This window comes from Urocitellus parryii, chromosome 2, assembly GCF_045843805.1.
Source record: "Urocitellus parryii isolate mUroPar1 chromosome 2, mUroPar1.hap1, whole genome shotgun sequence".
NCBI classification, from domain to species: Eukaryota; Metazoa; Chordata; class Mammalia; order Rodentia; family Sciuridae; genus Urocitellus; species Urocitellus parryii.
This window is the reverse complement of record NC_135532.1, coordinates 41,365,031-41,380,842: the sequence shown is the minus strand read 5'-3', so window position 1 is coordinate 41,380,842 and position 15,812 is coordinate 41,365,031. Positions and strand designations below refer to the sequence as shown.

General features: G+C 38.9%; 1 protein-coding gene across 1 annotated transcript in view; it reads right to left on the bottom strand.

The window, feature by feature from the left end:
* The window catches only part of Cpb2 (carboxypeptidase B2), a 52,736-nt gene that overhangs the window by 17,117 nt on the left and 19,807 nt on the right, over positions 1–15,812 (bottom strand). Inside the window, exons 4-6 of the mRNA XM_026381047.2 lie at positions 15,455–15,563; positions 12,420–12,521; positions 10,159–10,263 (exon numbers count right to left, since the gene is read on the bottom strand). Of these exons, the coding sequence (XP_026236832.1) occupies positions 10,159–10,263; positions 12,420–12,521; positions 15,455–15,563 (316 nt within the window). The remainder of the gene's footprint in view (positions 1–10,158; positions 10,264–12,419; positions 12,522–15,454; positions 15,564–15,812) is intronic.

The window sequence follows — 15,812 nt, the reverse complement described above, 5'->3', positions numbered from 1 at the left end:
TTCCTCCCTTCACTGGCAATCACAGTATATATTATTTTATTCTTTTCCATATTTTTATTGGTGTATTATGGTTGTACTTAATGGTATGATTTATTGTTACATATTCATACATGCACACAATATAAGACTGTAATTTGTCCAATATCATTCCCCAGTGCTAATAAAATTGTTTACTATCAACTTGCATCGGAATATTAAAGAGTTCTCCAAGCATACATTAGCCAGTGTTTTCTCATAGTATTCTGTGTATATATGTACCATTAGTTTTACATCTACAGAACAGATCACTCTTAATAAGGTAGGCTGCTGAAGGAATTATACCTGACACCCAACATATTTGTTGAAGGTATGCTTTACCAATGAGGAAGGTAATAAGTAAAATGGCAGTCCTGCTATTAACGAGAAAGAAGAAGGATGAAGATAGGCTGCCAGAGATGAGTACAAGAGGGAGTGAGTGACTAAAGGGGGACAGTCACTCCCATCAGCAGGACCTGTGGCAGAGGAGGACTCCGCTTGTGTAGGGTGAGCTGTAGCTTTGTCTCTTCTGTGGTGCTAAACAATAATAACATCTCCCAACACTATAACCAACGACCATTTCACAGAGAATAGATCAGTGCATAAAGGCACATCGAATCCAGTGCATGGAAAAATTTTAAATAAGCAGTTGATATATTTTACTATTAGAAATATAGTAAGGAGTGCCGTCCTCAGTCTTCACTCAATTTCTATGTCTATAGCCATTATTCAGACTTGTCCAATGTCTGAATAATGGCTATAGACAATTAAGGCAATGAAGCACTTGATAGTAGGTACTATTTAGGTACCCTCTGGACCCCAGGTTTGTATTTCAGTCTAAACCTAAAGCAGTAATTGAAATATCAAATTGAGTGCCTGCAAGCTAGGCGAACCTGCAAGCCACGGGCGGGCGGGTCAGGCCCAGCAACCAGCCAAGTGACAGCAGCTACACGCGCCTGCGGGGAACGCGGACCGGACCCACTAGGACAGGTCCGGCGGACGGCTGAGGGCTAGGCCCGTCCCCTCTCCCAGTGTCTGCAAGGCAGGCGGGACTGTGAACACCAGCAGAGCAGGCCCAAAGCCTGCTGAGGGGCGGAACCGGCCCCTCCCCCAGTGCCTGCAAGCTAGGCGAACCTGCAACCCATCGGGAGGTTAGGCCCAGCAACCTACGGAGTGACACAGGTGCCCCTGGCGCCTGCTGGGTAGGTGGACCTTTGACCAACCAGCAAAGCAGACCTAGGGCCTGCCAGCATGGTAGACGGATCACACTAATTGGAGGAGGATCACAGCCACTACCTGCCCTGCAAGGGTGATTTTTCAACTATACAAGAGCAATATAAATAAATAGAGGGAAAATATCAAAGACACAACAATTTCACCAAGCAGAAAGAAACGCCAGCGGTATGAAACGACAAGGAAAGAAAGGACCACAGGCAATGCAGGTCAACTCAACTTTAGAAGAGGTAATAGCTGCAACAGATGGAATGTCAGATAGAGAGCTCAGGACATACATGCTTCAGATGATCTGGAGTCTCAAGGAAGACATGAGACAGCAAAATCAGACAATGAAAGATCACATTGACAAACAAATCCAGGAAGTAAAAGATCAATTTCACAGGGAGATAGAGGTAATAAAAAACAAACAAATAGAAATACTAGAAATGCAGGAAACAATAAACCAACTTAAAAACTCAATTGAGAATACTACCAGCAGAGTAGATCACTTAGAAGATAGAACATCAGACAATGAAGACAGAGTATTTCAACTTGAAAAGAACATAGATAGCTCAGCAAGTCTACTAAGAAACCATGAGCAGAACATTCAAGAGCTATGGGATAATATCAAAAGACCAAACTTAAGAGTCATTGGGATACAGGAAGGCACAGAGCTCCAAACCAAAGGATTAAGCAATCTATTCAGTGAAATAATACAAGAAAACTTCCCAGACTTGAAGAATGAGACAGAATCCCAAATCCTAGAAGCCTACAGGACGCCGAATGTGCAAAATCATAAGAGATCCACACCTAGACACATTATAATGAAGATGTCCAACATACAGAATAAGGAGAGAATTTTAAAGGCTACAAGGGAAAGGAAGCAGATTACATTTAGGGGTAAACCAATCAGGATAACAGCTGATCTCTCAAGACAGACTCTAAAAGCTAGAAGATCCTGGAATAACATATTTCAAACGCTAAAAGAAAATGGATTCCAACCAAGAATCGGGTATCCCGCGAAATTAAGCTTCAGGATGGAAGATGAAATTAAAACATTCCACGACAAACAAAAGTTAAAAGAATTTGCAGCTAGAAAACCATCTCTTCAAAAAATCCTTGGCAAAACACTACAGGAAGAGGAAATGGAAAACAACAATGAAAACCAACAGTGGGAGGTAGGACAGTAAAGGGGGGAAAATAATCAAAGAGGAAAACAAATCAGGTTTAATAGCATTAATAAACACACTATGGCTGGAAGAACAAACCATATCTCAATAATAACCCTAAATGTTAATGGCTTAAACTCACCAATTAAGAGACACAGGCTAGTTGAATGGATCAGAAAACAAGACCCAACAATATGCTGCCTGCAGGAGACGCATTTGATAGGAAAAGATATACATAGACTGAAGGTGAAAGGTTGGGAAAAATCATATCACTCATATGGACTGCGGAAACAAGCAGGAGTGTCCATACTCATATCAAATAAAATAGATTTCAAGCCAAGGTTAATCAAAAGGGATAAAGAGGGACACTACATACTGCTCAAGGGAACCATACACCAACAAGACATAACAATCATAAATATATATGCCCCAAACAACAGGGCTGCTATGTTCATCAAGCAAACTCTTCTCAAGTTCAAGAATCTAATAGACCACCATACAATAATCATGGGAGACTTTAACACACCTCTCTCACCATTGGACAGATCTTCCAAACAAAAGCTGAATAAGGAAACTATAGAACTCAATAATACAATTAACAACCTAGACTTAATTGACACATATAGAATATACCACCCAACATCAAGCAGCTACACTTTTTTCTCAGCAGCACATGGATCCTTCTCAAAAATAGATCATATATTATGTCACAGGGAAACTCTTAGTCAATATAAAGGTGTAGAGATAATACCATGCATCTTATCTGATCACAATGGAATGAAACTGAAAATCAACGATAAAAGAAGGAAGGAAAAATCATGCATCACTTGGAGAATGAACAATAGGTTACTGAATGATCAATGGGTTTTAGAAGACATCAAGGAGGAAATTAAAAAATTCTTAGAGATAAATGAAAACACAGACACAACATATCGGAATCTATGGGACACATTGAAAGCAGTTTTAAGAGGAAAATTCATTGCTTGGAGTGCATTCCTTAAAAAAAGAAAAAACCAACAAATAAATGATCTCATACTTCATCTCAAAATCCTAGAAAAAGAAGAGCAAAACAATAGCAAAAGAAGTAGAAGGCAAGAAATAGTTAAAATCAGAGCTGAAATTAATGAAATCGAAACAAAAGAAACAATTGAAAAAATTGACAAAACTAAAAGTTGGTTCTTTGAAAAAATAAATAAAATTGACAGACCCTTAGCCATGCTAACGAAGAGAAGAAGAGAGAGAACTCAAATTACCAGCATACGGGATGAAAGAGGCAATATCACAACAGACACTTCAGAAATACAGAAGATAATCAGAAATTATTTTGAATCCTTATACTCCAATAAAATAGAAGATAGTGAAGGCATCGATAAATTTCTTAAGACATATAATCTGCCCAGATTGAGTCAGGAGGATATAGACAACCTAAACAGACCAATATCAATTGAGGAAATAGAAGAAACCATCAAAAGATTACCATCTAAGAAAAGCCCAGGTTTTACAAAACCTTTAAAGAGGAACTAATACCAATACTTTTCAAGCTATTTCAGGAAATAGAAAAAGAGGGAGAACTACCAAATTCATTCTACGAGGCTAACATCACCCTGATTCCGAAACCAGACAAAGACACTTCAAAGAAAGAAAACTATAGACCAATTTCTCTAATGAACCTAGATGCAAAAATCCTCAATAAAATTCTGGCGAATCGGATACAAAAACATATCAAAAAAATTGTGCACCATGATCAAGTAGGATTCATCCCTGGTATGCAAGGTTGGTTCAATATACGGAAATCAATAAATGTTATTCACCACATCAATAGACTTAAAAATAAGAACCATATGATCATCTCGATAGATGCGGAAAAAGCATTTGACAAAGTACAGCATCCCTTTATGTTCAAAACTCTTGAAAAACTTGGGATAACAGGAACATACCTCAACATTGTAAAAGCAATTTATGCTAAGCCTCAGGCTAGCATCATTCTGAATGGAGAAAAATTGAAGGCATTCCCTCTAAGATCTGGAACAAGACAGGGATGCCCTCTTTCACCACTTCTGTTCAACATAGTTCTCGAAACACTGGCCAGAGCAATTAGACAGATGAAAGAAATTAAAGGCATAAAAATAGGAAAAGAAGAACTTAAATTATCACTATTTGCAGATGACATGATTCTATACCTAGCAGACCCAAAAGGGTCTACAAAGAAACTATTAGAGATAATAAATGAATTCAGCAAAGTGGCAGATTATAAAATCAACACGCATAAATCAAAGGCATTCCTGTATATCAGCAACAAATCCTCTGAAATGGAAACGAGGACAACCACGCCGTTCACAATATCCTCAAAAAGAATAAAATACTTGGGAATCAACCTAACAAAAGAGGTGAAAGACTTATACAATGAAAACTACAGAACCCTAAAAAGAGAAATTGAAGAAGACCTTAGAAGATGGAAAAACATACCCTGTTCATGGATAGGCAGAACTAACATCATCAAAATGGCGATATTACCAAAAGTTCTCTATAGGTTTAATGCAATGCCAATCAAAATCCCAACGGCATTTCTTGTAGAAATGGTGAAAGCAATCATGAAATTCATATGGAAGAATAAAAGACCCAGAATAGCAAAAACAATACTAAGCAGGAAGTGTGAATCAGGTGGTATAGCGATTCCAGATCTCAAACTATACTACAGAGCAATAGTAACAAAAACAGCATGGTACTGGTACCAAAACAGGCGGGTGGACCAATGGTACAGAATAGAGGACACAGAAACCAACCCACAAAACTACAACTTTCTTATATTTGATAAAGGGGCTAAAAGCATGCAATGGAGGAAGGATAGCATCTTCAACAAATGGTGCTGGGAAAACTGGAAATCCATATGCAACAAAATGAATCTGAATCCCTTTCTCTTGCCAAGCACAAAAGTTAACTCAAAATGGATCAAGGAGCTTGATATCAAATCAGAGACACGGCATCTGATAGAAGAAAAAGTTGGCTACGACCTACATGCTGTGGGGTCGGGCTCCAAATTCCTCAATAGGACACCCATAGCACAAGAGTTAACATCTAGAATCAACAAATGGGACTTACTTAAACTAAAAAGTTTTTTCTCAGCAAAAGAAACAATAAGAGAGGTAAATAGGGAGCCTACATCATGGGAACAAATCTTTACTCCTCACACTTCAGATAGAGCCCTAATATCCAGAATATATAAAGAACTCAGAAAATTAGACAATAAGATAACAAATAACCCAATCAACAAATGGGCCAAGGACTTGAATAGACACTTCTCAGAGGAGGACATACAATCAATCAATAAGTACATGAAAAAATGCTCACCATCTCTAGCAGTCAGAGAAATGCAAATCAAAACCACCCTAAGATACCATCTCACTCCAGTAAGATTGGCAGCCATTATGAAGTCGAACAACAATAAGTGCTGGCGAGGTTGTGGGGAAAAGGGTACACTTGTACATTGTTGGTGGGACTGCAAATTGGTGCAGCCAATTTGGAAAGCGGTATGGAGATTTCTTGGAAAGCTGGGAATGGAACCACCATTTGACCCAGCCATTCCCCTTCTCGGTCTATTCCCTAAAGACCTAAAAAGAGCATGCTACAGGGACACTGCTACATCGATGTTCATAGCAGCACAATTCACAATAGCAAGACTGTGGAATCAACCTAGATGCCCTTCAATAGACGAATGGATAAAAAAAATGTGGCATTTATACACAATGGAGTATTACTCTGCAGTAAAAAATGACAAAATCATAGAATTTGGTGGGAAATGGATGGCATTAGAGCAGATTATGCTAAGCGAAGCTAGCCAAGCCCTAAAAAACAAATGCCAAATGTCTCCTTTGATATAAGGAGAGTAACTAAGAACAGACTAGGGAAGAAGAGCACGAGAAGAAGACCAACATTAAACAAGGATGAGAGGTGGGAGGGAAAGGGAGAGAGAAGGGAAATTGCATGGAAATGGAAGGAGACCTTCAGGGTTATACAAAATTACATACAAGAGGAAGTGAGGGGAAAGGGAAAAACAGTACAAGGGGGAGGAATGAATTACAGTAGTGGGGGTAGAGAGAGAAGAGGGGAGGGGAGGGGAGGGGAGGGGGGATAGTAGAGGATAGGAAAGGCAGCAGAATACAACAGACATGAGTTTATCAATATGTAAAGCAATGAAGTGTAACTGATGTGATTCTGCAAGCTGCATACGGGGTAAAATGGGAGTTCATAACCCGCTTGAATCAAAATGTGAAATATGATATATCAAGAACTATGTAATGTTTTGAACAACCAACATTAAAAAAATAATAATAATAATAATAAAGAAATATCAAATTCCACAGGGGTAGTAAGGCGCTGATTACGTGCACGAAACAATATACCGGATGATAGAAACACACACACACACAAATGACCTTAGGAGTAGTTTCTTCCTTCAAAAAGCTAACAGTTGGAAAAGAAAGAGCAGCAATGCTGTAGGTATTATAATAAATGCCAGGATATACAAGATGGCTCAAAAGAAGGATAATTAATTCTGGGGCGTGTAGGATTGAAACTCCTGAAGAGCTGGTTAAGAGGAAGGGGAGGAGGAGCCAGGATTGAAGATTCAGGTGAGTGAGTGGTTTGTGATGTGACCCCAAACAGTTATTAAAAAAATACTGGAAAGGAGGTGATAAATTGGAAAAAATGTCTGTATTCTTGGGGAGGATATCTACTAAAGTTTTTTTAAAAAAGCATGCATAGCACCTATAAGAAATAAGAGGAGCAGAAGAGGAAAGTAAATCAGATTAAATGGCTTCTTCCTTTTCACTGTCTGGGGCCATATTGTAGATATAAGGATCAGGGAGAACACTCTTTCTGATGTTCAGAAGATGGTCTTGGGAGAAATTCACTAAACCAGAGTTGAGGGGAGTTTTGGTAATGCAGAATTCAAGGAGGCAAGAAGATGGGTTGATAGATGGATCTCACACTCAAATTTTAAAATGACAGCAAAGTTTTGGGAGGAATTAAGAACTACAAACCAGGTTCCAGGGGATTATCTAGAAGCTAGTAGATGGCAACAACAAGAAAAATTAAGGGTAATGCGACCAGATTTTGAACTTCAAGGGAGAAAGAAAACAATGTTGACATTAGGATGGGAGTGTGGACCCACTCTTCCTGGCCTCTTGGCACCTGATAATGTGAAAGAACAGCTCTTGGACTTGGTAGAGCTGAGGTAGTGACCTTAGCAAGTCATGCATCAGCAAAAGTAAGGAGGGGAAGAGAGAATTTCATGAAGTCCCTGATATTGGAAGTGTCAACCTGGTGTGTGGTTAGATGAGAGATCTCCATGGCGGAGGTCTGGAGGGAGGTTAGTAGTGAGAAAATCCAGTTGGTAGAGAGAGTACTGAGCACATATTCACTGGGCTCCTATGATGTCCCTGCCCTTGTGCTGGGTTTTGGCTGTTTCACTATAAACATGCACCTGCCAGTCTCCACCACCACCTCTGCAGAAATAGAAAGGATCTGAATTTGACCTCCTGAGAATGAATGAGAGGTACATAGAGAGATGATGCACCTCAAGTTTCCGTAAGTGTTCTACAACCCTCACTGAGACTGGCCTATATGATTTTTGCAACCTTTATTGAATTATGGAAGGGAGAGATTTAAAAGCTAAGACTTCAGTTCACCTCTGAGCTTACTGATTTTTAGAAGTAAAAAGCTATTAAAAATCTTAAAGCCAAATATTTTATTTTACTTTTCCTCCTACAATGTTTTGAACATTTGTGATATGGTCAAAACATTGTCAGATGATCTGGATTAGTTTGAGGTAGGCTAGGATGAAACTTCTTCAATGTCCAGTCAATAGAATTTATTGACTATAGGCCATAAAAATCTGGATTATACTGTCATGGCAAAATACTTGACTGTGAGATCCTTGAGCTGTATCTTGTTCCTTGTTGTATCCCCAGGGTCTAGCCTCTCATGGTCAATTTATAAGTATTTTCAGAATAAATAAGTTAATCTTACAAAGATTCAGCAAGTGGGTGGAGCAGAGGCTAGGATGTGTAACAGGAAGGAAAGGTATCATATTGAGAAAGGCAGCAATTAGGGATAATTTTTACCAACATGAATTAGAGTTTCTTTCTAGCCCTTTTCAGATTCATCAATAGGATAAAAAATTAATGTTTTTTTTCTTTAATTCTCTTTAATTTTCCACTAATTACTGCTCCCATCATTAAAACTGCCTAATTTGGGTGAGGCTCAAGATTATCCAAGGACTAATCCCTTTGATTCAGGTAGTGCCAGTGGTGATTGGAAAGTTCTTGGTGGACTCAGGGATACTGCAGTTACCATCTGTGCAGAAGGGGAGATGCTAAGGCAAGTGAACATGGGTAAGGGTGTTGGCATTTTTTAAGACCCAGTGGGGATTAGAAATAGCTTTAGATTTTGGGGGTGGGTACTAAGATTGAACCCAGGGGCACTTAATCACTGAGCCATATCCTCAGCCCTTTTTTATGTTTTATTTAGAGACAGGACCTTACTGAATTGCTTAGGCCCTTACTAAATTGCTGAAGCTAGCTTTGAACTCACAATCCTCCTACCTCAGCCTCCCAAGCTGCTGGGATTATAGGCATGCACCACCACACCCAGCATAGCTTTATTTTTTGATGTACCTCATTTGTTAAGACAGATCTAATGGCAGTCTCTTAATTTCTCAGCTCATCTATTTTCTGTTACTGGTATTTGTGAACACAAAGACTGTGATAACCATTATCAGAAAGATACATATTTTGATGTATTTTCCAGTGTCATGATCCTGTGTGTAAATCAATATTGGTGATGTGTATCTATTTTATAGGATTTTTTAAATTTTTAATTTATTTTTTAGTTTTCAGTGGACACAACATCTTTGTTTGTATGTGGTGCTGAGGATCGAACCTTGGCCACATGCATGCCAGGTGAGCGCGCTACCGCTTGAGCCACATTTTAATTATGGAGGATTATATTCATTCTGTGTTTTAGTTTTTTGGCACACTATTAGTCTTATATATGTCTTTTAAAAAATATTTTTGTTTTTAGTTGTCAATGGACCTTTACTTTATTTGTTTACATATGGTGCTGAGAATCAAACCCAGTGCTTCACACAGGCTAGGCAAGTGCTGTACCACCGAGCTACAACCAGACCCTATATATGGCTTTTTTGATGCCAATCTCTTCATCAGGGACATAATTCCCTATTATGACATATGGAAAAATATTATCTGCCCTATGAGCGTATGATTTATGCTCACTTCTCTAGGGCAGAGTGTGGCAAAAGATATTCATATTACAATTCAAAAAGAAGGAGGAGGAGGAGGAGGAGGAGGAGGAGGAGGAGAAAAAAGAGAAAAAAATTGGGATCCGACTTAGATAATTGTTTCAGACATTTCTTCTCCTTAGTAAACAATACAACCAGCATTCTATTTTTTAGTTATTTTCCAATATTCACCTCTGGATAAAAATGTAGGAAGGAAAAGATCAACAATCTTAAGGGTGATTTAAATGCTTGAAATGACAGTTCTCAAAGTTAAGGTTCATACAGGTCACTTGGTAAGCTTGCAAGCATCCTAGCTTTCAAGCCTCACTTGCAGATTTTGAGTCGAGAATTCTGGGATGTGATCTGGAAAAATGCATTTTACTTACAGCCCAGTTGATTCTGACACCTGTGATCTTGGACCTATATTTAGAAACTTTGGCATCAGGGGAGGGGAAGACTTACGTAGCCGATGAACCACAAGCAGAAAGCAGGAGAGATCCATTCTCTGGCATGCATTCCACAGTCAATCCATATGGCATTTTTGGCTGTTTGTTCTTTTCCAGAAACCTGCTCAAAGAAACCAAAAAAAAAAAAAAATGTAAGCTTCAGTATGATAACTTTCATCTCTATAGTGATAATAGTTAATTTTCAAGGGAAATTTAAAAGCCAGAGAGATTAAGAGATGCTAGCTAGTGGTCACAGTAATGACACCAAATCAGGTCTGGGGATTGAAACTCAAACTCTTGATTTAAAGCAAATTTTATCCCCCTGGCCTCCCATTACCTAGCAGAGCTGCATGTGGAAGTGTGGAAGCAGAGGACAGAGAAAGAGCAACTTGGGGCCATATCTTCAAGCTTCCTTAGAGGTCAGGGAGGGTGTTGGGTGGGCTGCCTTTGGCAGGAGGCATGAAGCCTCACCCAAGAAAGAAACTCCCTCACCATTGTCCCTAGAGGGCACACTTTCCACATGTAAACTATTTCTCCATTTCACACAGGAAGACGCACACATCTATCTTCACCTAAGCTGATACCAACAGGTCAAGGGACAGCAGCTTTGTTCTGATAGCACGGCAGATGGGCACAAGCTACGAACTCTCTGGAATTAGAATTCTCAACCTTTTCTCAAGGATGTCTTCAGAAGAGTTCTCAACAACACCTCCCAAATTAATCATAATTTATTCGATTTGAAAAAATAATTACAATATAAAATTTGGGGTATGGAGTGAAAGGAAAAGAGTGTTGTAAAAATCTAACAAAGATGTAGACTTATAATTTCAGAAAAAGAAAATAAGAGTTAAATGTTCCCATCTGGAGCACTCCAGGAGGGTTTTTTTTTGTAACCTGCAACTACAGTAGCCAATGAGAAAGTAAAATGGCCACTAAAGGTTAAAACATATAGTCAAACAGAATTACCCAGCTAATTCAATCTGTGTACTGTCAAGAAAATCCAGAAATACCCAGATTAGTTGCCTTACTTGATCTTTCTATCTTCATTGGAAATATGGAGGAACCCTACAGACTCACATTGTGTAAAATCCTTGGTCAAGTAAGAGGAGGACTAAAGACCCTGGATGTATGCCTTTCCAACTTGTTTTTTTTTTTTTTTGGGGGGGGGAGGTTCCAGACATTCAGATTCCAAGAAGTACACGAAACATGGCTGAAATAAGCATCATTGATGGATATGCATATGATTATGTGGATCTAATCTGATTGACTGGCTTCACCACTAAAAGGACTCAACATTGCACAGATCTGCCTTAAGTTTGCACTGTAAGCTCTTTTCAGAGACAGATTGCAATCCAGAAATTCTAACACAAAGTCTTATCTTCTTTGGATAATTGAAGAGGCTCACCAATCTCTATTGTGGGTAAATTTGATATTACTAAAGCAAATGTACTTTTCCAGTGATCATATTTTTTTTCAGAGTCTCTTTAATTTTTTTTAAGGGAGAGAGTGGTAGAAGACAGAAATGCAGAGTTAAAAACTGTATGAGTCAGGTATTATTATGGTCATAGCTCCTAAAATTCCCCCAGTGGCTACATTCACTGACCTTTACTAAAACCAATTTATTCAAGAGAGAAAACGCCTGATCTGTGGTGGTGCGATGGGTCAATTATATTATCTCCCGTGAGATTTTGCAACTAAAAATAACCAAATGGAGGGTGAATGGAGTGTAAAACTTCACGTTCATTAGAATGGATCATCATTTTATCATTGTCCTGGTTCCTATCTTTCCCTGCATTTGGTTGTTCAGCTCTTACTTTTGTTTAAAAAGTTGGAATAATGTTTGTGCAATAACAGAATTCACTCTGCTCACTCTCTTTTCTTCTGTGTCTGTTTTTCTCAGACCGTGGCAGTCAGTATGAGGTGGCAGTGGCATATATAAAATCAAGACTTGAAAAATAATCTAGGCCACTTCCTTCACTGTATGAAGGTGGGTGACGAATCCCATGTCAAGTTAAAGAGCTTACTAACATCACACAAACACATAACTTATTCTAGAACTGGGGTTTTCCCTCTTACATCATTAAGACATCATTAAAGGAAAAGATTTAATGGTAATAACAAACTCCTATTTAGGAGTTTAGATATTAGAGCTAGGAACAATTGAGATACAAATATTTCTAGAATGCAAAGAAAAAAGGATCCTAGTTATAACAAACACTGCCAGAGAACTCATCCCCCCTTCGAGTTGAAAGATCAGTGACTTTTCTTACAACATACCTTTAAAACATACAGTGGGTACTTCTCATATGAGGATCCAATGTGGATTTTTTTAAGCATCTTAGGATGCCGCTCAGTTATAACTTCTATCCAAGAATAGATCTGTTCAAGCAGAAGCCACAGGTTAGTCACAGGGCAAGTTTAAAGTATTTCCTGACCAAAGGACAAAGACAACTTCTTCAGAGAAAGGAGATTCCTCTAAAACTTTTGTATATGGAAGAAACGGGGAACTAAAACACTTGGAATGAGATGTTTCTTCTTCTATTTAGAAAAATTAATACAATTAAAGTTTTGATCAATGCTGAGTTTAGAGAAAGAGTAAAAAAGTACTGAGAAATGAATGGCAACATAGGAAAAGTTAATCTGTATTGTACAACCTCTAAAAGTTACCTTTATAGGCTCATCATGTTGAGTCCCTGCCTCTGTGTATGAGACCCTCTTGCCATTCACTCAAGAGTTCATGTATACATAAGACTTAAAATAAATAAATTTGCTCTTCCAGGTGAAGGGAGCCTGAGGCACTGTGTTTACCCAGCACAAATAGCAGTATCACCGTTTCCCACTGAACCACATAAGCACAGTGAGGTTGGTGGACTGGCAAGAGGCAAAGATGAGGAGAGTGTGGAGAAAAACAACTTTCCTTCTGGAGAAGTCATTTGATTCGGGACCTCCCACCCAGGCAGTAGTACGCCTGTATTTAAGTTTTTGTCAAGATCATCGTTGGAGGAAAAAAAAAAAATAAATTCTAGAGCTGCTCCTTGGTTTTGTCTCTTGGAATTTTTCTAGAGAGGATTTCAAGCAGCAATCCTACTTGATGAGAACTGGAGCCACTGACTTTCCATAAGTGGAATGTGTGAGTGACTGTCCCCAAGCTGAGAATGAAAAGGCCCCTGGAAGCCCTGCCTGCTGCCACATACCAACACTCTCAGTGTCTGGGGTGTCCAAAATTAAACCAGCAAGGATGTCTTCATTGGAATTCCACTTCCTACATTACTCTTCTAGGTATGAATACACCTAAGAGGACTACTACCTGATATTCACTTATACTATAGCTTTGATAGCTCAGTGAAATTCTTCCAATAGGGGAGGCTGCATTGTATAAAGTCAACTTTACTGGCAAATGTAACTCATTTCACATTCTAACCTGGGATAATGAAGGAAACAGTCTTTGATGAACTCTTTACTCTTGTCATTTGCTTTAAGAAGTATTTTTTGGCTATTAAATATTGATGCTTCTCACTCCAGTGAATCACTTACACTTTTCTGGTGTGACCAAAGAAATCTTCCCGCCCATCAGATCATCTTGTGAGTAGGGCTGATGAAAAGATCACCGTGGAAAGGGAAAGAAAGACTCAGAGGAATTACCTAAGAGCAAGATCACCATGGTTCCTATAAAAGGATTAGAAGTATGTGGAGACAGGAGAGAAGTCCCAAACATTGTCTGCAATGTCATGGGGATGGATTGATGGTGTCCTCCAAATTCATGTTAAAGTCCTAACCTTGGTACCTTGGAAAGTGATTGAATTTGGAGATAGGATTACGTTAAAGTGAGACCCTTAGAGTGAGCTCTAATCCAATCTGATCGGTGTCCTTAGAAGAAGAGGAGATAAGGACAGAAAGAGTCGCCAGGGATGTAGATACATAGAGAAGTAGCTGTCTGCACACAAGGAGAGAGGCCTCAGCAGAAACCAGGCCTGACAGCGTCCTGGTCTGGGACTTCCAGCCTCCAGAACAGTGAGCAAATACATTTCCATTGTTCAAATCACACTGTGTATCTTGTCCAGGAATCCCTAGACGATGAACACAGTTGTATACTTAGTATCTCTTTTCATGTCATTCCAACTCTTTCTTCAGGAGATGGAAACATAACTTTTTAAAATAAAATAATTAAAAATATATTTTTGGAAGTATTTGAAAATGCTTCTGTTTAAGGCAGCCTCTTTTCCCATGACACTCAGCACAACAGTGACCCTTTCACCTTCTGCATTTTGAAAACCATGTCTTTCTAGCCTCTCTGCTTCAAGTTTGTTATGTACTGCTGGTGACAGGCCAGAGGGAAGTGGCCTACGTGGAATAGTACAGAGTACGAGAGGTAAAGGAGCAGATGCAATTTTAAGATCCCCATCCATCAGCCAGGCATATGGATTCTGGAAGCAGACTGAATTCTGGTTTAACTAACTGGAAAGCAGCAGATGTACTTAAAGATTAAATATAAAATTGATTTTTATTACCCAAGTCTTAGACGTCTTAAAAACATGGATGTGATCCCTAAAAGTTTCTGGGCACCTAGTCAAAAAAAATGATTTAAAAAAACAACCAAACCTATATTAGGCAATATAGCAGTATGCTCCTAAGAAAGACCAAGAGTGATCAAGGTGTTTTATTATAGTGTATAAAAAAGAAAATTCTTTGAGGTATTTACTCTTTAACTAACAAATATGGATAAAGGACTCTTAATGCACTATGGGAAAGCAGCTGAGGGAAGTGAACGTGAGAAACAGTTTCAGATTTCCTCTAGAAAGACTGGAGCCTGGAAGTACTAATAGAACAGAAATCCAGTTTCTTAAAGGTTAAAACACAGGAAAATTGTATGATTATGATTATTACAGTTAGTTTAAACAGTTTCCTCAGGGGAATAAAATACATTTATTTATACTGTATTAACTATAAACGAATATATTGCTTTCATCAGTGAGGTAATCTGGCAAGTATTCTGGTGATTTTTTTTTTTTGTGGCTGTTTCAATCAAAAGGTTCTATGCTTTATTTTCCATTGTTCTTTAGCCATGGTATTTCTAGGAGCTAAAAATACTTTTAACTGTGGACCAACATCTTATCAAGAGGCCGTTTACCAAATAGGTTGCAATCTTCCCAGGAAGACATCTCAAAACAATGAGTTACCATCATATAATGAACCTTAAGTGTGCTTTTCTTTTCTTTTAACTTCTTCCACCAATTCTGATTTGCTGATAGTTGCTAGCAATGCAGGTTAAATGAAAACAGGAACATTGGAGAGTGAGTGCAGCCATGACTTACTTCATTGAGTGAGTGATACTGTTCATAGTATGAGGAGGAGGTTCGGGGGCTGACTGTGTCATTGGAAGTCTGCTGTCGAATAAGATCTTCCACATCCACCATCAAGATGCTAGGTGAGGAAACACAGGGTGAGCTGGTTGTCAACAGAACACTGACCTTCCGACTTGGCCCTCTGCAGGCACGGTAGGTGAGTATGGGGAGAGATTGCTAAGGAATCTAATGAACAGTTCATGGGGTATAAAATACCCCCATCTGCCATTCACAGACACTTTCAGCAGAGCCTGCGTGAGCACTGGAAAGAAAGCAGCTTCTATAATTGCATAGTTTCAGGACCTCCAAAACCTCACCTTTTCCCACC